The sequence below is a fragment of the Rhinopithecus bieti genome, unplaced genomic scaffold, assembly GCF_001698545.2.
Source record: "Rhinopithecus bieti isolate Rb0 unplaced genomic scaffold, ASM169854v2 scaffold_5179, whole genome shotgun sequence".
Classification (NCBI taxonomy): Eukaryota; Metazoa; Chordata; class Mammalia; order Primates; family Cercopithecidae; genus Rhinopithecus; species Rhinopithecus bieti.
In genome coordinates this window covers 126,359-148,172 of record NW_016804741.1, presented here as the reverse complement: position 1 = coordinate 148,172, position 21,814 = coordinate 126,359, and the positions used below count along the sequence as shown (strand labels likewise).

Sequence of the window (21,814 nt, the reverse complement as noted above, 5' to 3'; positions counted from 1 at the left end):
AAGGAATTTGAACATTTTAGAATGTGAAGAAAACAAAGCTTTTCTAACAAATTCTCAATGAGTAGTAGACACATTCTATAAATAATTTTATATTCCAACTTGTACTCAATATGTATCCTCAGCAAGAACCAGGGCAACCACCACTATCAAAGAGCTGCCGCAACATGAAACCCTGACGTCCCTAGCTGCCGTTAGGTGTGAAGAGTCAGTGACAAGGAGCAGTCTCGGGTTTTAGATCTGAAGCACTCTATGGGAAAGGTCCCAAGCCCCTACTATGCTCAGAGGAACAGGCCCATGACAACGCTGAAGACCATAAAAAGGATAAGTGACCAGAGAGGCAGGAATGCTTCTGGACCATCTGGGGGCCTGTTTCAAACTAACCACAGCCGCTCCCTCCAGTCCCAGAGGTGCTCATTCTCTCTGGGTGGAGAAGCACTCTGGTGGTGGGCACAGAGCCTCTGTTACTAATGGAAGCAGGATGGAGCCCACAGGCTAGCTGGGGCATGAGAACCAGTGGATTTAGACTCTTAGCCTCTGTTAGGCCGCTAGAAGCAAAAGTCTGTGGGTTCATTCCTCGCTCCTCCTAGTATATTCTAGAGTCCAGATAGTTCAGAGACTAAGAGTAGGCTTTTAGAAAAGCCCTGGGGAAGACATTACAGCCAACCTTTATAATAAAGAACTAAAACTATAATACTGTCAAAACCCTCAGTCATATATGAGTATACAGTTCTGCAACATATTCTATTTTTTAAAAACTTGCACTTTTATACAATAAAAAAGTACAGACACATAAACCATATGTAGTGGTTACTTCTAAGGACAGAGAGGAACTTCCACACATTTCTGTAACAGATTCATACAAACTTTTTCTAAATTTGAAATGCATTTGTTGTTGTTTTTTATTTTGAGACGGAGTCTCCCTCTGTTGCCCAGGCTGGAGTGCAGTGGCGTAATCTAGGCTCACTGCAAGCTCCGCCTCCCGGGTTCACACCATTCTCCTGCCTCAGCCTCCCGAGTAGCTGGGACTACAGGCGCCCGCCACCAGGCCCGGCTGATTTTTTGTCTTTTTAGTAGAGACGGGGTTTCACCGTGTTAGCCAGGATGGTCTCGATCTCCTGATCTCATGATCCGCCCGCCTCGGCCTCCCAAAGTGCTGGGATTACAGGCGTGAGCCACCGCGCCCGGCCTTGAAAGCCATTTTTTAAAGCACTGAGTCCCTAGCAAAATACCTCAATATACAAAATTCCTTTTTTTTTTTAAGATTGGAAATCTGGAAACATACATATCCTCTCAATGAAAATAAAGGCCTCATTTTTTTCCCCAAGGGTTCCCACAACTAAATTTGCAACGAAATGATGCATTGTAGTAGGACAGCACAGAGCTTTGTACAATGATGCATTGTAGTAGGACAGCACAGAGCTTTGTAAATAAGCAAGCTTACTTTTTTGATTCTTCATTTTTCTGTTTTGATGCCAGTTCCTCCTCAGGAGTATTTTCTATATGGAATAAATTAAAAACCTGTTTTTAGAATAACGATATAGGATAAGCTAAGCTGTGAATAGAGGTGAATCAAAGAATTGGTCACCAAAATATTAATGGTATGTCAAGAATGATAAACCGGGTTTTTTTTTTTAAGTTTTCCTTACAGAAAAAAGGACTATACACCCTGACTTCCATCATGTGAAGTCTTTACAGAATTTCTAAAGACGAGCAGACGTATATATAGACAGGTCCCTCTCTGATGATTAAAGGCAGACTATGAAGGTTCTTCTGAAGCCTCAGTTTCCAAATGAAGAACTTTTGTGACAGAATTACCAATCTTCCCATACATGACAAGCTGCCACCTCGTCACTTTTCTCCTTACTAGGTGGGCCAGCCAACAGTCTATACCCTACATACAAATTATCACCAACACGTAGCAAAACATAAGCCAGCCACCCTCCATTATATTAGTGGCCAGGGGAAATATAAAAATAAAAGCCACCAATTCGGCAAAATGCACAAGGAACAGTTGTGCAGCAGAGGACTGGGGTGACTATTTCATTAGCCACAAGAACATATGGAACATTTCCACCGGTCTGTCTCCAGCATCGCAAACTCGAACAGCACATGATGGTCTGCTCAGATATTTGGATGCAGGACCAAACTCTTCTTCCAGGTGCCCCTGTCACATGTGCACCCCTCAACCCCCAGTTCACTAACTCAGTTAATATCAATTTAATCACCATCCCTAACTCCTCTTTACTCATCTTTCAGGTACAATTTATTGCCCAGTTCTAATGAGTCTGCATTGTAAATGAGCTCTCAAATTTGTGTGCACCTCTCCACCCTGGCTTGTCTTTGGATAAGTTAACTGCTTCTGAGTCTTAGCTTCCTCCTCTGTAAAACTGAGTTAATAACTGGCTACCTTCATGAAGTGGTTACAAGGATTGAATGAGATGACGCGGATGAAGCACGCACTTATCTCAGAGCCTGCAGGGAATGAGCACTTGACAGTTGGTAAATAATAGCATCTACTGTGCTCCACACACAGCAGGTTCTTGCCATCTCTGACCTCAACCCCCTTCCTGTCTGGTACTCCTAAATCTAGCGTTCTACTCCAATTTATTCAGTACTTCCACAGTCAACTTTTTTTTTTTTTTTTTTGAGATGGAGTTTTGCTCTCGTTGTCCAGGCTTGAGTGCAATGGCACAATTTCGGCTCACCACAACCTCCGCCTCCTGGGTTCAAGAGATTCTCCTGCCTCAGCCTCCCAAGTAGCTGGGATTACAGGTGCCCACCACAGCTAGCTAATTTTTTTAGTAGAGACGGGGTTTCTCCATGTTGGTCAGATTGGTCTCTAACTCCTGACCTCAGGTGATCCACCTGCCTCAGTCTCCCAAAGTGCTGGGATTACAGATGTGAGCCACCACGCCCGGCCTTCCACAGTAAACTTTCTAAAAGGCAAAGTTCCCTTCTAAGTTCAAAAAACCTTCAGTAGCTTCCAAATGCCCTAGAGATGAGGCCCCATTCCTTACCATGGCCAGCAATGCCCATGGTGACCTCACCGTAGCCTGCCTCAGTTCATCCACTTCTCTGGATTTCCCCCAAACTTTAGATCTCAGTCCCTCAAGTCACTTACTACAAGCACCCTACATCCAGACCCACTAACAAGCAATCAAAACGACACCAGTTGGTGCTGTGTCCTCCCTGGGCGCCCCACTCTTCCAAGAGAGTGAGAATCAGGTCTGTATTTTTAGCACAGATCTGGCCCATGGGCAGACACTGTTACTTCAACTCAGACACCATATTTTCTCCCCATCCTCAACAGATATAAAAGCTAAGGTTCCAGACAGTAACTGCAAGTATATACACTTGCTTTTTTAGCAACAACGACAAAGAATGACTATCCAATGAGTCTCAAAAGCTAGTTTACCAGGTGCCGACGGCAGGGGCTGCTTGCTCTTTGGGGTATGACTCAGTGGCCTGGAGACAGGATGAGGTACACTGGTTGCCTGCAATTGCTTCTGCTTCTGATTCTGAACCAGTTTGTGACTGGAAACAAGCTTTTGTGCTTGCAAAGGAACACGCTGGGAAGAATTTGAAGGACACAGGACCCGCTGAGCCTGGCCACTATTTGCAGGTAATGGATTCTGACAAGGAAATTGCTGAGTCACGAGAACACGTTTTGGACCTCCAACTGGAGCTGCAGGCTAGAATGGAAGAGAAAATGAACTTTCTGGTATTCGTGAACGCAAAAGATGAATATTTTGAGAATTTCCAAAGTTTGTTCTCTAGTATAGCAAAATAATGAATGTCACGCATAAGAGATGGAAGGGGAAAAGGTATTTTAATCAGTACTTCCAGAGGATAGTTAGTATGTGGCTAAGAATACCTGAATGATACTTTCTACCCCTCCAACTCCTCACCCCTAAAAATCATGCTTTATTAACAAATATCCATTAATGAAGGAGACAAACACTTCCTAAAATTTCTCAATAATTTGAAAATAGACACTAAATTGTTATTTGGCAAAAGCTATGATACAAAACTTTATGCCAAAATCTCAGTTCCATTGAAATTTCTTTGATAATATACATTTAAGAAAAGACCAAAAAAAAAAATCTGTCAAAACGTTCAACATTGGTTATCTTCATGAAGTTTTGGAAGAGTCTAAGTTTTCATATGGCCAAGATTTTCCACAATAAGCTTATTACTATACTATTAATTAACCAATGTTTCATTTTCCAAGTACTGACAAAATGGACTTGAGCAAAAAATTGTGACAAAGAGGAAACAAATGTAGGCACTTCAAAAAGTTATTACTAAAATGTGTTATTATTTTTGAGATGGAATCTTGCTCTGTCACGCAGGCTGGAGAGCAGTGGCATGATCTCAGCTCACTGCAACCTCCGCCTCCCAGGTTCAAGCAATTCTCTGCCTCAGCCTCCCAAGTAGCTGGGACTACAGGCGCCCACCACCACGCCTAGCTAATTTTTGGTATTTTCAGTAGAGACAGGGTTTCACCATCTTGGCCAGGCCGGTCTTGAACTCCTGACCTTGTGATCCACTTGCCTTGGTATCCCAAAGTGCTGGGATTACAGGCGTGAGCCACCGCACCCAGCCTTGAAATGTATTATTTATACGCCTGTAAGTACTGTATTACAAGCTTAAATAGTTAAGTTAACTCTAACACCCTCAGCTAATCAAACTAAAAGGGGTGGGAGGGATGAGATTTCCTTCAGCTTCAACAGCTCATTGTAAGTGAGGGGCAAGTGCTAGAAATGAAAGCCTAAAAGTCCATCCCCAGCTCAATGGTATGAGTGCTCTACAAAGACAGGGTGTTAAGACTTCCAAATACAAAGTCAGTTATTCCTGAAATTAGTACACCATCCACAACATAGTAGGCATTCAGACAAAGAAATCTAAAGAAACATTTTAAATGTAGAGCAATTTTTTAAATAGCCGTTATCATAGGAACTGAGAATCAAATACAGTAATTCAAGGTAGCCTTTTCTAATTATTTTATATTTATGGCCAATTTTAAAAGTTTTGGACTCCTGCTGGATGCATTATTACTATGATCTTGCATACAATAGAGGGATATAGAAACTTAAGCAGCCAATTGTAAGACAAAGCAGAACAAAAAAGCTACTCTAAGAATCAGCAAAATGTTACTGAACATAAGAAAAGTGACTAATTTATATCCAGAAGCACAGTAAGGGATCTAAATTTATAATCCAAAGTAAAGGCGGAAAGAATTCCCAACAAGACCAACTTCCATGTGGGTTTATAAATATGAATGAGATTACAGATTATTCAATTTACCTTAACAGGCCCTGAAATGCAGTTTTCTTTAGATCGGTCCATGATGCCTGAAAAGAAAAAGAAGAGCCTTTGATTTGAACAAAGCCACCTGCTTAAAGTGCTGCTGCTTGATAGGCAGCGTTACAGTTCCCTGATCAAAAGGCCTTCACAACACACAGGATTTTACACTTTTTGTCCAAATGAAGCTAATGAGGGAGGGACAGACATGTGCTTTCCCGGCAAGGCCAACCTCCCCATGGGCACTGCATCCCATCCTCTCTCACGGAGTCTTCACTCCTGATGGTCTTGCGGCTCCATCATCTCTCTTCTAACGGATCACTTCCATCCCTGTGCAGACTGCTGGCATACCTGCTACCTTAAAAAAGTCCTCTTTAGGCCGGGCATGGTGACTCACGCCTGTAATCCCAGCACTTTCGGAGGCCGAGGCGGGCGGATCACCTGAGGTCAGGAATTTGAGACCAGCCTGGCCAACATGGTGAAACCCCGTCTCTGCTAAAAATACAAAAATTAGCTGGGCGTGGTGGCAGGCGCCTGTCATCCCAGCTATTTGGGAGGCTGGGGCAGGAGAATCGCTTGAACCCAGGAGGCGGAGGTTGCAGTGAGCCGAGATCATGCCATTGCACTCCAGCCTGGGGGACAAGAGCGAGACTTTGTCTCAAAAAAATAAAATAAAATAAGATAAAATAGTCCTCTTTATTCTATTATCGTTGCTAACCATGACCCCCTCCTCTCCAACAGCAAAGCTCCAGAAGAACCGTCCACACTTGCCACCTCTACTCCTCCTCTCCCCTCCCCTGAGCCCATCCCCACCCTGCTTTTTTGTCTCCACCACATTGTCAGGCTCATGGCTGACACCTACTGTTGCCAAACCCAAGGGTCAATTCCACCTTCCTCGTACTTGCATCCTCAGCAGAATCCGACAAGGTTGATGACATCTTACACCTTTTTCTTCACTTCACTTGCAGGTTTATCTACCACCTAGTCCTATCTTTCCCTCCTTGCTGGGTCAGTCTCATTGTTGCCCGATCAAGGGTCTGGGGTGACTTAAGAATGAGTCCCTGGACCCTCCACTTCTCCATCTACAACTTCACAGGAATCCATATCACCCAGTGCCTCAGCTCTAAATGCCTTCATGAGGACCACTTAAAGTGCATCTTCTGCCCTCATCTCTCCTTGGACTATCAGACTTGGATATCCAAAGATTTGCCCAGGATCTCCCAGAAATGTCTGCCAAGCACCTCAATCCTAACATATCCAAACCGAACCACCTCCCTTCTCCACTTCTCACTTCCCTGTTCATGGGTGTGCCCTGAGCTCAGGCCTAGAACGACTTCTCCATCTCCAATTATTCCCTAGCTGAGTATATCCAGTCTCTTTGCTTTCAATACTATCTACAGGCTGAGGACTCCCAAATATTCATTCTTCAGCCCAGACCTCTCCTCTGAACTCCTGATCTACATTTTCTACTTTCTATGCAACATCTGCACCTGATTATCTGAGAGGCATCTCCATTTTAACATGTCCCAAACAGAAGTCCTAATCCCTCCGCACTTTCATCTCCCTAAATCTAGTCTCTAGATATCCTCATCCCAGTTGATGGCAAATCCATCCTGCCAGTTGCTCAGGCCAAAAGCCTTGGCATAATAACCCTTTAAGAGGTTCTCTCTCTCTCAAACCCCTCATCTAATCCACAAGCATATTCTGTAGGCTCTGCCTTCAAGATCACTGCTCACCACCTCTACTACTACCACCTGGTCAAACCATAATTCTCCTTTGAATTTTTTGCAACGGCCTCTCAATCGCCTCCCGACTTCCAACCTTACCCCATTATGGTCCATTCTCAACACTGAGGCCAACAATCTCATTAACAAGTCAGATGTGTTGCTCCTTGGTTCAGAAGACCCCCATGGCTCCCCAACTCAATCAAAACAATGCAAACTCCTAATCTGCATAGACAGGCCTATTGAAGTCTCACAGAACATGGACCCTAACTGCCTCTCTGACTTCATCTCTTCTTGTCGACTGTGCACTAGCCACACAAGGCTCCTTTCTTTCCTCAAACAAGTCCCCTGCCATAGGCATTTGCACTTCTTGCTCCCTTTATTAGGCTTTTCCCCCAGGTGTGTAGTTCAGTCTTTCATTTCACTGAGGTTTCTCTTTTTTTTGAGATGGAGTTTTGCTCTTGTTGCCCAGGCTGGAGTGCAGTGGCGCAATCTCGGCTCACCCGCAACCTCCACCTCCCGGGTTCAAGCAATTCTCCTGCCTCAGCCTCCGGAATAGCTGGGATTACGGGCATGCGCCACCATGCCCAGCTAATTTTGTATTTTTAGTAGAGACGGGGTTTCTCCATGTTGGTTGGGCTGGTCTGGAACTCCCCACCTCAGGTGATCCACCCATCTCGGCCTCCCAAAATGTTGGGATTACAGGCATGAGCCACCATGCCCGGCCTTCACTGAAGTTTCTTATCAAATGTCCCCGCACTCCAGCCTGGGCAATGGAGTGAGACCCTGTCTCAAAAAAAAATTAAAATGACCCTTTTACAATTAAGCAAATAACTCCATGATGAAGCCAGGCCCAGACTACAGGCAGGAGCCCTTATAAAAAACAGTGGGTAAGTCAAAGTTAATAAACAACAGCAAGAAATGCCCACTTGTGTTAATCAAACATTTAATTTCACACATGCTCTAATGCTTTACTTCCCTTACAATTACAAGTAGCAGTCTAATAAGATCACAGAAGCCTAACAACATTTATTTAACATTCTTCTGACAGAAGCTACAGGCATTTGCTCCAATTTATTCTACTTTTCTTTCTAGGGAAATTGAATAACAAGCAGAATGGAATAAGATTCTAATCCAGAATTCTGGAGACAACGCCAATAAGACTGCCTTCAGGTGACTCTAATCTGCAACCAGATGACTTTCACAGGATCTATTCAGTTCAAACCAGAAATCCTACCACTCTGAATAGAAAAGCTGTTAGGCTAATATCACAGGAGGTTTATACGGGTTTATTCCTTCCTCCTTCAGACCTGTGCATGTCTGCAGAGATGAAAGGAAGGACGAACTGAGTAGGTTGCTAAAAAACGTTTAATTCAAGGGACAAGAAAGGTTAAGGAAGAGGAAGAGACATTACGAGTTAAGGGCAGTGGCTACGTCTACCTCAGCCGGATGGATCTTAGAAATGGAGACTCTGAGGCCCAACCCCAGGTCTAAGAAAACAGATTCTGCATTTTAACATCCCCAGACGATTTGCATGCACCGGTCTGCATCCCTAGTTCTCAATGAAATCAAAGAATCATCTGGAGAGTTTGCTAATGACTAGACACCTGGGTCCTATCCCTCAGAGATTCTGATTTTCCGGGCTCTCGGTGGAGCTATATTTTTAACAAGCTCTCCAAGTTATCCCGATATAACTACTCCAAGGTCTACGGTCTGAGAAGTACAGACCGGGAAGGCCTCTGCAAGGAGGTTCTCATTCATCAATTCACCCACTCATCCAGCCAGGACAAGGGCCTTCCTAGGCTATTCTATCTAAAGCGGCCCCCGTTAAACCGCACTCCTGCTTTTCCTTTATAACACCCACCGCAGTTGCAAGTTCTCCGTACGCTTACCGTCTGACTCCCTACCGCCTAGAACGTGAACTCCAACACAGCACAGACCTTCTGTGCTTTTCTTACCCAGGTGATCTCCGAGGACAAAATCCAATCTGAAGCCCACCCGCACCTCCCGCGCGTGTCAACACCACTCAACAAACCCCTTCTGCCTCTAGCTGTAATAAGTAACAAGCAGTGTCTTACAGGGCGCCTCGGTGCCCAGGAGCGGATGCAAAGGCACTGGGCGGGCACAGGGTAGCGCCAAGGACACCCAGGGACGGAGGAACCGAGAGGGGACTTGACGCTCCGCCACTCCGGCCGGCCGCCCCTTGTCCCCGCCGCCCTCGTCGCCACTGAGATATCCCCCACGGTCTACCCACCCGTCGGTTCCCACCTGCGACCCAAAGACCCGAGTCTTCCAAGAGCTCAGCCGTTAGAATTCAAAGGTTCTTCTTTTTAAATAGGAGTTAAACCCTCTAGCCAGAAAGCCCATTGGCCTGCGCGCGAGCGAGGCTGCCTTGTGATTGGTTGACAACAAACCCGACGCCTTGAGTCGCGTTTAAGGCGCACACCGCGCGCAGGCGCACTTGCTCCCTAAGACCCCGGAAGTGGCGGAGCCAACGGCCAGCCAGACCCGTGGCAGTGCCAGCCCCAGGGTACTCTCCTGGGTCGGCCATTATCGGTGAGGCAACAGCCCCTTGACGTCAAGGTTGTCGCATTGGAGATAAAGTCCGAGGGGGTGAGCTAACCTTTTGAACGTGCCAGTAAGATGGCGAGAAAAGCAAGCGAGAGTGCGACCGATCGATAGCGCAGCGGTCGTCTTGGCGCCCTTTCAGCGTGCGCAGTGAATGTGCGCTCGGAGCGGTCGATTGGGCAGGATTCGCGCCTCCATTTTTCCAGGAGAGAGCGGGATACCGAGAGAACCGGACCAGCTGGTACTGGGGCACGGGGAGAGTGGCTGGTGCGGTCGGCTGGGGCCTTTAGCGAAAACCACAGAAACGACTGGGGCGAGACTGGAAGAGTCGAGAGTTAGCAAGGTGGCATGCACCTCTACTTTGTGCTTCCTAAGTTGCCCGGCTTGGCCTGCACCCCCTCCTCTTCCTCAAAGGGCCTCGCTTCCATTGCCACCCAGTCCTTAGTTCGCCTCTGCATCCAGACGGTCGCGGCGCATATAGTGAGGGGGCGTCTGTGTTCTAGCCTTTCCAACTGCGATGTAACCGGTCCTGGATCGGGTTCTTGTCCTCGTGTCTCCGTGTGCTCACCTGCAAATTGGGGATAATTAGGCTTCTGTTTACCTGGCGAGTGAACGTTCTGTGGGAGTTGAGAAGTTAGGACTGGGCCACTTTAAAAAATACATACACACACACATATATACACATACATATATACATATATATATATACACAAATGTGTGTGTGTATATATGTATTTGTACACCCGACATGTGCTCAGAAGTGAAGAGACCAGATAGAATAGTGGTGTAGGGGAGCCAAAAATGGCTTCCCTCCATCCTTCTAGGTACCTTATTAAGACTAAGAGTTAAATTACCATAAGACAAATTAACAGATTACTGCAGGGTAAACAGGATGTGCATGTAAAGCATTGAGCTGGCATACGGAAATTATTCGAGTCATATTAGCACGACATTAACAGTAGAATCTCTCATCAACTTTTCTTTGCCAGGCTACCCACTTGTGATTTTCATTCTTTGTTGGTACTTAAGAATCTCCCATTTTTTTCGGGTAACTAAACATTGTCCATAGGAGAAAAACGATATTTAATTACGTACAGGAGTCCCACAAAATACGAGACTAAGAAGTTGAAGTCAGATGATTAAAGCCTACATGGCATCCTGAGCTACTGAAAGGAATGAATAGAGGGTTGGGGGCGGGTGGGAGGATGGTAAGCAGCAGCTGTAACAAGTTATGGGAGGGTGAACGGAGGAAATACATGGTGAATCAAGTTTGTTATGCAGACAGAATAGGTGATCCTCTGGGTGGTGTCAACCTCTCATCTCCTCTCGTGATCCGAGTTAATCTTCCCTGGTTCCTATCATATGAGTGAATCTTCCCTGGTTAATAAGGATTTGTGACAATTGAGGTATTTTTGGAGGGTCAGACTTTAGGCAGGTAGGGAAAGCCTCTTCCCGCCTACTGTTCTCCAGGTGCCCTCAGTTCAAAGTAATCAGCCCCCCAAAGCATCTTGCTTTGGACTGGCATTTCCTGAACTCCTTCAGTGGTTAAGCTCAGGGCTCTGGAGTTGGCAATTCTGGTGTGCTTTAACCTTGGATAAGTAACTCAGCCGCTTTTTACCTTGAGTCGGTGTTCTGACCTCCTTGAACCCATTTCATCATCTTTATTGTGTCCCAGGATTTTCTACTCAAGCATAGACTTATTATGTTCATATACTACTTCATATACTTGAATACATTGAATGGTTTTATTCAGTGAACTGATGCTTACAAAGTACTTAGCATGACGGTATCTGGCATGCAGGAAGTGCTTAATGTTATTGATTATTATTAACACCATCAGTGTCGTACAGTGTATAAGAAATCAGACTCTGGGCCGGGTGCAGTGGGTCATGCCTATAATCCCAGCACTTTGGGAGGCCGAGGCAGGCAGATCACAAGGTCAGGAGTTCAAGACCAGCCTGGCCAATAAGGTGAAACTCCGTCTCTACTAAAAATATGGAAATTAGCCAGGCATGGTGGCACGTGCCTGTAGTCCCAGCTACTTGGGAGGCTGAGGCAGGAGAATAGCTTGAACCTGGGAGGCGGAGGTTGCAGTGAGCCGAGACTGGGCCACTGCCCTCCAGCCTGGGCGACAGAACGAGACTCCATCTCAAAAAGAAAAAAAAGAAAAAAGAAATCAGGCTCTGAAGTCACTTTTATTCTTTATTGCTGTCCCCAGACACCTGTAGCCTTTTAATATTGGTTCAAACATACACATACATAAAGGCATTGATTTTTAGTAAGCAGATTATCATGTTCAACAGTTGGAGTTCTTTTTTGAATAAGCCAGAAACCATTTACAGTTTTTTTGTCTCTTAAGACTGAAGGGAAACTTAGACACTTGTAAATCAGTGCATGTACAGTCCTTCCAGATCTTTACTGCTTTTTTCATTTTTATTGTTTTGACCTTGATTGGCAGGATTTTATTGGGCAGCTCACCTTCGAGCCTTTCTAACGCATTTAACTGTTGAGTTTTTATAATACAGTTGCTTTTTTTCTTCATATTTTGATTTACTAATTAGATTATATAATTACAGTCACAAGCTCAGTTGCCTTAAAACAGGTTTTGAGAATGAATATAAAAGATGTTAGTAAACATACAGCTCAGCTAGTGGAACCAGCAGTCTAGGCCTTGACAAAATAGCAGCTAGCTTGCATGTTGCAGGTGCTAGTCAATGTTTAATTAACAAAAGAAATGGAAGATTCTGGGATAGCAATAAAGAACAAAAATCATAGGTAGGTAGTTTGGTGGGGGAAGAAAAGTCGATGAGGGATTGTACTGTAAATATTGGCTAACATGACCTGAATAATTTCTGTATGCCAGGCACTGTGCTCAGGGCTCTATATGCACCACCTTGTTTAACTTCCAGTAACGTAACAGCTGAAGAACCTGAGGCTTAAGAGAAATGAGGTCACCGACCAAAGATCATGCAGCTGGTAGAGATGGGATTTGAGTCCTGCAAGATTCAGCCTGACCAAAGGGTCCTATGTTCCTTCTGTGACTTACTAGAGCCTCTACCCTTCACCATCCGTTTTCCCTTTTTGCAGCTGGCAGGGAAACTGTCTTCCTCTTCTCCAAGATGTACAGAACCAAAGTGGGCTTGAAGGACCGCCAGCAGCTGTACAAGCTGATCATTAGCCAGCTGCTCTATGACGGCTACATCAGCATCGCCAATGGCCTCATCAATGAAATCAAGCCTCAGTCTGTCTGTGCACCCTCGGAGCAGCTCCTGCATCTCATCAAACTAGGTAGATTGTGAACACAATTCCATACGTCCCATGGCAAGGTTTTAGATGTTTGCATATGGCAGAATTTTTCAAGATTATTCTTGTTTCGTTTTAGTGCCTAGTACGTGCCGGGTACTTCAGTAAGTAAGTAGTTCAGCGTGAGTTCAGGAAGTAGCTCAGTAAGTAAGGGGTAAGCAAAGTTCAGATTATGAAGACCTTAAGCTGGTTCTGGCCTGAGGGTCTTGGTACACATTATCTGGAACACTCTGTCATATTACTGACTTCCTTCAGATTTTACATCAGATGTCCTCTGAGTTCTCTTAACCCCTCCTAAAATAATCCGACCCTTTCCTGCATTTTCCCGGTTACCTTGCCATAGCCGTCCCATTTGTTTTATAACAGTCATTTTGAAATTTCCTTTATCATTTGGATCATTTCCCGTATGATCCTTACCTCCCCACTTCCCACCTACTGCCCCCTTGTCAAAAAAGACTACAAGTTCAGTAAAGATCAGGACCTTGTATTATTCAGCAGTATATCCTGGAGCCTACCTGGCTAAAAATAGAAAGCACTCAATAAAATATTGAATTACCAAACAGGTTAATACCCTTTGACTTGGCAGTGCCAGTTGTGAGCATTTCTCCTGGGGAAATAAAATGGACAAACTGCAATGCCCAACAACATGGAATTAGGTGTGAATTTTTCAATATCGATAAAATTGAATACTACAACATAATTATATAGATGAATATTTATTAGCCAAGATACACTTTTGCTCTGCTTGATTAAAGGAACAAGTGAGTCACAACATGTTACACAGCATTTCTCTATTACTGTTTCGAAAAATAAAACAGCTGTGCATGAGGAAGGATCCCTAAGAATTTATACCAATACGTTAACAGTTATTATCTCTGGGTGGTAAAATTCAAGGTCATTTTTATTTTCTTGTTGATCCGTAGTGTTAATTTTTCCTCTACTAATCAACATATTATTTGATTTGTCAAGTTATTTATACATTTTAAATGCATACTCTTGCTAAACCTTTTTTTTAAAATATCAACTTTCAAAAACATTTCAGTAGCATTCATGTTAACAATGTAGCTAACTTAATGAGCATCAGAGCTGCTGATACATCTCAACCCTAAAAATATTAAAATTTGGAATGAAAAAATGGATAATTTAACTACAGAACTGCTATTTTTTGAGTTTCTGTAGTTGTAGATAAAGTAGTAAACTCTGGAGGCAAGAACCTGGGAAAATGACTTTGTCTGTTGGAGCCTAACTTCCAGCAACCCATGTGGCCTCACAGCGTGATGAACTTTGAATAGCATGCGCAAAATACACAGTTTTGTAAAGCATTAGGTGTCACGCGACTCCAAGAAATAGGAAGTTGATGCTGGTGAGCATCTTTCCAGATTGGATCTAGAATTTTATCTTGGCCTTTTAAAAAACACACTTGTTTTGTTACGCCTTTCATTTTGATTTCTTTCAGGAATGGAAAATGATGACACTGCAGTTCAGTATGCAATTGGTCGTTCAGATACTGTTGCCCCTGGCACAGGAATTGACCTGGAATTTGATGCAGATGTTCAGACTATGTCCCCAGAGGCTTCTGAATATGAAACATGCTATGTCACATCACATAAAGGACCATGCCGTGTAGCTACCTATAGTAGAGATGGACAGTTAATAGCTACTGGGTCTGCTGATGCTTCAATAAAGATACTTGACACAGAGAGGATGTTGGCCAAAAGTGCCATGCCAATAGAGGTAAAAATTCCAGTCACATACTTACTGATTGCCTTCTGTTTTTCATTTTGGAAAATGAGAGTATGGTTCAAACCAGCTTTAGTTTGCTACAGTTGTGGATTGTGTACTTAGATTCAGACACATTCTGTACCTTGAGCATCTCTTCTTGTTGGTCTAGGTCATGATGAATGAGACCGCACAACAAAATATGGAAAACCACCCAGTGATTCGAACTCTTTATGACCATGTGGATGAAGTCACGTGCCTCGCTTTCCACCCCACAGAACAGATCCTGGCTTCTGGTTCAAGGGATTATACCCTTAAATTATTTGATTATTCCAAACCATCAGCAAAAAGAGCCTTCAAATACATTCAGGTAGGAATCTTTGGAAAGGAGCTTTACATTTTTTCTTAAATACAATGAGCTGTTGTACGACTATTCTCGTTGTAAAAGTAGTCTCGGTGATCATCCTGTGAGACGAGTACAGACCAGGATGCATGCCAGATGGCAGGTGGATCAGATTTTGTTGGCACATAGGTCACATGCTGTCATGTACCTGCTCCCTCTGGCTGGTCAGAGTTTATAATCTGACCCTTTGGAGGTTTTGGAATCCGTATCACTCTTTAAAGGTTGCAGATCCCTGTTATAAACAAAACATGACCAGCTTCACTAATGTATAACTTAGAGGAATAAAAAAAAAAATTCAGTTGAAAGTATTAAGTGTTTCCTGGCAAGGTGACATTTGGTACCCTATTTTGAATATGCATTGCAGAAATACTAATGTTTTAGTTGTGGCTTCTGTCTGTTTGATAATTAAAGTAGGCTGGTTACAGTGGCTCATGTCTGTAATCCCAGCACTTTGAGAAGCCAAAGTGGGAGGATCACTTGAGCCCAGAAGTGTAAGATCAGCCTGAGCAATGCAGTGAGACCTCATCTCTTCAAAAAAACTATTTTAATCAGCTGGGCACGGTGGCACGTGCCTATGGTCCCAGCTACTCAGGAGGTGGAGGCAAGAATGATCATTTGAGCCCAGGAAGTTGAGCATGCAGTGAGCTGTGACCGTGCCACTGCATGGTCTGCCTGGGCGACAGTGCAAGACCCTGTCTGCAAAAAATAATAATAACTTAAATAATAAATAATAACAAAAAATAATAAAAACTTAATTTTTTACTCAATATTTGCAGCCCTAGAGCAAATTAAAGAAGCTCTTAGGTACAAGTTGTACTTCAGTAACCATGCATGAATGTGTCATTGTCTGATAATACTCCATCCTTAGTGGAGTGTTACTCAGTGTTCATTTGTAAATAATGAAGCTCACTTCTGTAGTTTTTGGAATAATATAACCAGTAAATATTTAGTTTTGGAAATCTATTCAAAAAATACTTTCATGTATTCCAGAAAGCACTTTTTTTCTTATGATACCTGTGTAATATCTAATAATTGTTTTATGGATTCTTTTCATCAGCCAGATATTTTCCACATTTCCTCTGGATTTAATTGTTCACCAGTTGGTCACTTGTGTTGATGTCTCTGTCCTAACAGGAAGCTGAAATGTTACGCTCCATCTCTTTTCATCCTTCTGGAGACTTTATACTTGTCGGAACTCAGCATCCTACTCTTCGCCTTTATGATATCAACACCTTTCAATGTTTTGTCTCTTGCAATCCTCAAGATCAACACACCGATGCTATATGTTCCGTTAATTACAATTCTAGTGCCAATATGTACGTAACTGGAAGCAAGGACGGCTGCATCAAATTATGGGATGGTGTTTCAAATCGATGCATCACAACTTTTGAGAAGGCACACGACGGTGCTGAAGTTTGTTCTGCCATTTTTTCCAAAAATTCTAAATACATTCTCTCAAGTGGAAAAGACTCTGTAGCTAAACTTTGGGAAATATCAACAGGACGAACACTGGTCAGATACACAGGTAAGTGAGAAGTTGATGGTACTTAACATTTCTGGAGTGTTCACACTTTCCAGAACTCTCTTTTAGGACCTCACGATAGAGCAACACAGTAAGTCTATGCATGGAGCAAGGCAGATGTTATCCCTTTCTTAGATAAGAGGAAACCAAGACTTACAGGTTAAGTCGTTTAGCCAAGGCTATAGTTCGTAAGTGACAGAGCTGGAAATAGAACGGTGCTTTCTTTGCTTTTCTGAGCACCTCACACTGTGGACTAGGTCTGGATTCCATGCAAGTAACATTTGAGAACCTGGTGATCCATTTGTAGACTGACCTGCCCTCTTTCCACAGAAAAGTGAAAGCAGTCCAGAGAAAAGTTTCCAATTAGATCTCAGTATTACTAATATATGCATTCGGGAAAGAATGGCTGAGAGGAAAGATCTTATCCCATTCCTAAGTGAGCAGAGCTAGCCCCCAAAGGAAACCACGTGAGTTCTGAATGCAGATATAAAGTAGGCTAAGCAGACAGAAGAAAAATTGCATCCATTGAATTCTCATTCATGTATGTTGGTCTCATTGGTAACAGTAGTGCCTGTGGAGTATTTTTATAATGAAATCTATTTAAATTGATCCTATTACTAGTAGGGCCCAAGTCTGGTTATTTGATAGTGAATGTTAAAACACTGTGTCTTCTGTTCCTTGCAGCAGCAAAGACTGTTTGGTAGAAAACCTCCAGAAAATTTCTGATTGTTTTCTCAATTGTGAGATATGTTTGTATCATACACTAAAATAGGCATGAGCATAACTCAAAAAAAATCACAGAAAACAGTATTGGAAGGTACTGGACTGTGTTGTTTGCGTTGAAGAGTCAGTGACATCTGACCCGCTAGGGGGCAGCATAACAACCTGTCCTAGATTTGTCTCATTGTAACCAAAGTTCCCTTCCCCATCCATCTCTCTTTGACTTCTGGTACAACTAGCAAATCTTAGGAAGAGCCATTTTTATTGTAATTATTGGTGACTTCATGAAACACTTGTATAAAGTTGTTCTGAAAAGTATTTATTATAAAGAACTGCTTTGTAATAGTTCTGTTTGTTGCAAAAAGAAAATACAAAAGTGATCAGAGTAAATGTGAAAGTACTCCCCCTATAGAAGTTATAACTATTTTAAGGAGTGTGCTGTATCTGGACAGATACACACCAGCCTACTGACAAGAGCTTAAATATTTGCTCTAGGAATGTTTGGGATGTTTTATAGTAGTATGAGGTTGATTGGCTTGTTTTAGTGGGGAATAGCAGTGTGGTTTTTCAAAAATGTGATTATGCTGAATTTATGCGCAAATTCCCCTTTTCCTTTTTTCTCATTTCACAGGTCAAGCCCCTGTCAATGTCAGCATGTTAAGATTTCTGTTCCTAGTTTTAATAATTAGTTAGAATTTGGGCTGGGCACGGTGGCTCACGCCTGTAATCCCAGCACTTTGGGAGGCCGAGGCAGGCGGATCACAAGGTCAGGAGTTTGAGACCAGCCTGGCCAACATGGTGAAACACCGTGTCTACAAAAAATACAAAAATTAGCTGGGCGTGGTGGCGGGCGCCTGTAGTCCAGCTACTCAGGAGGCTGAGGCAGGAGAATAGCTTGAACCTGCGAGGTGAAGGTTGCAGTGAGCCAACATCGCACCACTGCACTCCAGCCTGGGCAACAGAGTGAGACTCCATCTCAAAAAGAAGAAGAAGAATAATAATAATAATTAGTTAGAATTCAAAGGGTTTCTGAAATGATGAAAAGGGAAAAACTATCAAGAAAACTTTAGAAATTGAGATGCAAAAAATTAAAAACAATATAAATAATTAAAATACAGGACTGGGGGAAAATAGTCATAGCATATATACAGATGTTAGACATTGAGTTAATATCTTAATCTATGAAGAGAACTCAAATAGGAAAAAGATGAGTCCAAACTCGAGAGAAACGGAACCAAAGGACAGGGGACTGCAGAAGAGAAAAATGGTCAGGAAATATAAGAAAAGGTGGCCAGCCTCGCTGCAGACCCAATAAATGAATATGGGGACCTGGTTTTGTTCATCAGATTTTAGGAGTCTTAAAGATTTATATTATTCTACTATTGATACAGATTTGAGGAAATCATATTTGGTTGGTCAGAGAGTCAGCTGGTAAAATATTGCAGCACAGTTTGGTATCATATCAAAATTTTAAATACATGCTTTTTGACCCACTATATTTACTCTTAGAAATTCAACCTAAAGAGGTAATTGGACAAACAGGCACATGCCCATAAAAGACTGTGTGTCCCAACATCATTTGGAGTGGCTGAAAGTTAGAAACAGCATAGATGTCCAATAAGAAGCATTGAGGAAATCTGTTACGCATCCATGGACAACGTACACCTTTAAAAATAAGTATGCATGGCCGGGCGCGGTGGCTCAAGCCTGTAATCCCAGCACTTTGGGAGGCCGAGACGGGTGGATCAGAGGTCCAGGAGATCGAAAAGACATCTGGACTAACATGGGTGAACACCTCCGTCTCTACTAAAAAATACAAAAAACTAGCCGGGCGAGGTGGCGGGCGCCTGTAGTCCCCAGCCTTACTCGGAGCCCTGAGCAGGAGAATGGCGTGAACCTCAGGAGGCGGAGCTTGCAGTGAGCTGAGATCCGGCCCACTGCACTCCAGCCTGGGCGACAGAGCGAACTCGTCTCAAAAAAAAAAAAAAAAAAAAAAAAAAAAAAAAAAAAAAAAAATAAGTATGCACGCTGACATTGGCTGAGCACTCATACTCCAGAGCCTCCCGTGCATTCTCTTATTCTTATCCTCAGCCTTATGGAGTAGGTTCTGGAACTACCCTGTGGAACAGATGAGAAAATTAAGGCTGAGGGATGTTAAGTAATTTGCCCAGGGTCACATCACTAGTAAGTGTTCAACCCACATCTGACCACAGATTTTGTGTTTTTATCCACTAAGCTGTATTCTGTCTTTACAGATCTGCACTACATATGCTTGAATATTAATAGTATATGACAAATGCTCTGACTTAAAGAAGTTACAAATGAAACCGGGGGTTGTGGCTCACACCTGTAATCCCAGCACTTTGGGAGCCCGAGGTGGGCAGATCATCTGAGGTCAGGACTTTGAGACCAGCAGCCTGGCCAACATGGCGAAACCCCGTCTCTACTAAAAATACAAACATTAGTTTTGTGTGGTGGCGCATGCCTATAACCAGGTACTCAGGAGGCTGAGGCAGGAGATCTCTTGAACTCGAGAGGCGGAGATTGCAATGAGCCGAGATCACACCATTGTACTCCAGCCTGGGCAACAGAGTGAGACTCTATCTCAAAAAAAAAAAAAGAGAATTTACAAGTGAGCACATAATACTTAGATATTTCTAAAGGGTATTCACCAAAGTATTGACTGTTTCCTTGGATGGGTGCAATTATCAAGCAGTTTTTATTTTCCTTTTTATACTTTATTTGGTAGTTTAAACATTAAAATATGTAATTTATAGTCATAAAAAGGCTTCCTTTTGGAAAGCCGATATTCATATACTTTGTCTCAGTAATTCTGTTTCTAGGAATTTACTCCTAAGGAAATAAAGCTTTCTGTACAAAGGATATTCATTACAACATTACTTATAATTGATATAAACTAAATGACAGGAAGTAAAATAATTGTTAAATAGGCCAGGTGCAGTGGCTCACGCCTGTAATCCCAGCACTTTGGGAGGCTGAGGCACGTGGATCACGAGGTCAAGAGATCAAGACCATCCTGGCCAACTTGGTGAAACCCTGTCTCTACTAAAAATGCAAAAATTGGCTTGGTGTGGTGGCAGGCACCTATAGTCCCAGCTACTTGGGAGGCTGAGGCGGGAGAATTGCTTGAACCCAGGAGGCGGAGGTTGCAGTGAGCCGAGATCACACCACTGCACTCCAGCCTGGCGACAGAGTGACTCTGCCTAAAAAAACACACACACACACACACAAAAGAATTGTTAAATAAGTAATGGGGCTTCTAAACATGAGGCACTTTGCATCTAGTGAAAAAAAAAAACATGGAAAAATGTACTAAACATAAAGTTGGTTTAAAACTATAATAGAAAAATATAGTGGCACCAATTTTATATGTATTTTTAAGCCTCAAAGTACGTTAGGACAGTAACAGTATTGCTTCAGGTGATCTGGTGGTCTCTCTCTCTCTCTTTTTTTTTTTTTCCCTGATACAGTCTTGCTCTTGCTCTGTTGTCTGTTGCCGAGGCTGGTCTTGAACTCCTGGGCTCAGGCAGCCCTCCTTCCGCAGCCTCCCAGAGTACTGGGATTATAGACGTGAGCTGCTGTGCCTGGTTTGATTTTCTTTTTTGTACTTTTTTAGAGTTTCTGAAAGTGTACAAGGTGTATCACTTCAACAGGTTTAAAATGCTTTTACATTGAATGCTAGAACGTTCTGACAGTCTAAGATGTGAACTTAGAAAGCTATCCCTCTTGGTCTCTGTGGCAGGCGCGGGTTTAAGTGGACGGCAGGTGCACCGAACGCAGGCTGTGTTTAACCACACTGAGGACTATGTGTTGCTGCCCGATGAGAGGACGATCAGTCTTTGCTGCTGGGACTCGAGAACAGCTGAGCGGAGAAACCTGCTCTCATTGGGGCACAACAACATTGTACGCTGCATCGTGCACTCCCCCACCAACCCCGGGTTCATGACGTGCAGCGATGACTTCAGAGCGCGGTTTTGGTACCGGAGATCAACCACCGATTGAGCCACCCTCTCCATGGGGTTCTTTCTCAAGGACTCTACCCTCCCCCACGTCCTGTCTCAGCTGCAGTCGTAAGTCAGTGCACCATCCTTGGCAGTTTTGCTACCACCTCTGTCCACATCTTTCTTGGATTTGTATAAAAGAATCTTTTTTTACCTTGATGTACAATCATGGTGGAAAAAGCTGGAAACAGATCTGTGCAGTTCTACATTCACTGATTATTGCAGTGTGATTTTCATCAGTTTTGTAAATACAGGACTTGCCGTTTCTTTTGATCTCTTGAAGGAAGAAGGATAGGGTATTAAAGTGCTTTTGTCATGAGGAATTTCCATTGGGTTCTTTTGTCAGCTTTCTTGCTTGTTCTGCTAGACCCTCTGTGTAGTTCCACTCCAGATACATTTGAACAGGTCAGTAGGTGCGCAGCTCTGAGACTCCAGAGTTTTATGCCATATCAAAAGCATTTTCAAGAATCCCTCAATTCTATCCGGAAATGATGTTATTCTGATAATAAAGCTCAGATCTGCAACTTTA

General features: G+C 43.2%; 2 protein-coding genes across 4 annotated transcripts in view; one reads left to right on the top strand and one right to left on the bottom strand.

Moving 5' to 3' along the window:
* Positions 1 to 9,738, bottom strand: part of AURKA (aurora kinase A) — a 24,253-nt gene extending 14,515 nt beyond the window's left edge. Inside the window, 4 exon segments of the mRNA XM_017870356.1 lie at positions 1,442 to 1,496; positions 3,416 to 3,692; positions 5,308 to 5,354; positions 9,652 to 9,738. Coding sequence (XP_017725845.1) covers positions 1,442 to 1,496; positions 3,416 to 3,692; positions 5,308 to 5,349 — 374 coding nt within the window. The 5' untranslated portion in view covers positions 5,350 to 5,354; positions 9,652 to 9,738.
* On the top strand, positions 9,461 to 21,814 carry CSTF1 (cleavage stimulation factor subunit 1). Of its 3 annotated transcripts, none has more exons than XM_017870354.1 (6): positions 9,461 to 9,666; positions 12,684 to 12,884; positions 14,356 to 14,633; positions 14,791 to 14,988; positions 16,156 to 16,546; positions 21,027 to 21,814. In XM_017870354.1, exons 2-6 carry the CDS (start codon positions 12,716 to 12,718, stop codon positions 21,284 to 21,286), a joined length of 1,296 nt encoding a protein of 431 aa, XP_017725843.1. In that variant the 5' UTR covers positions 9,461 to 9,666; positions 12,684 to 12,715; the 3' UTR covers positions 21,287 to 21,814. The 3 variants fall into 3 exon arrangements, with proteins under 3 accessions (XP_017725843.1, XP_017725841.1, XP_017725842.1); XM_017870352.1 differs by having other exon boundaries at positions 9,466 to 9,837; XM_017870353.1 differs by lacking the exon at positions 9,461 to 9,666 and adding an exon at positions 9,775 to 9,939.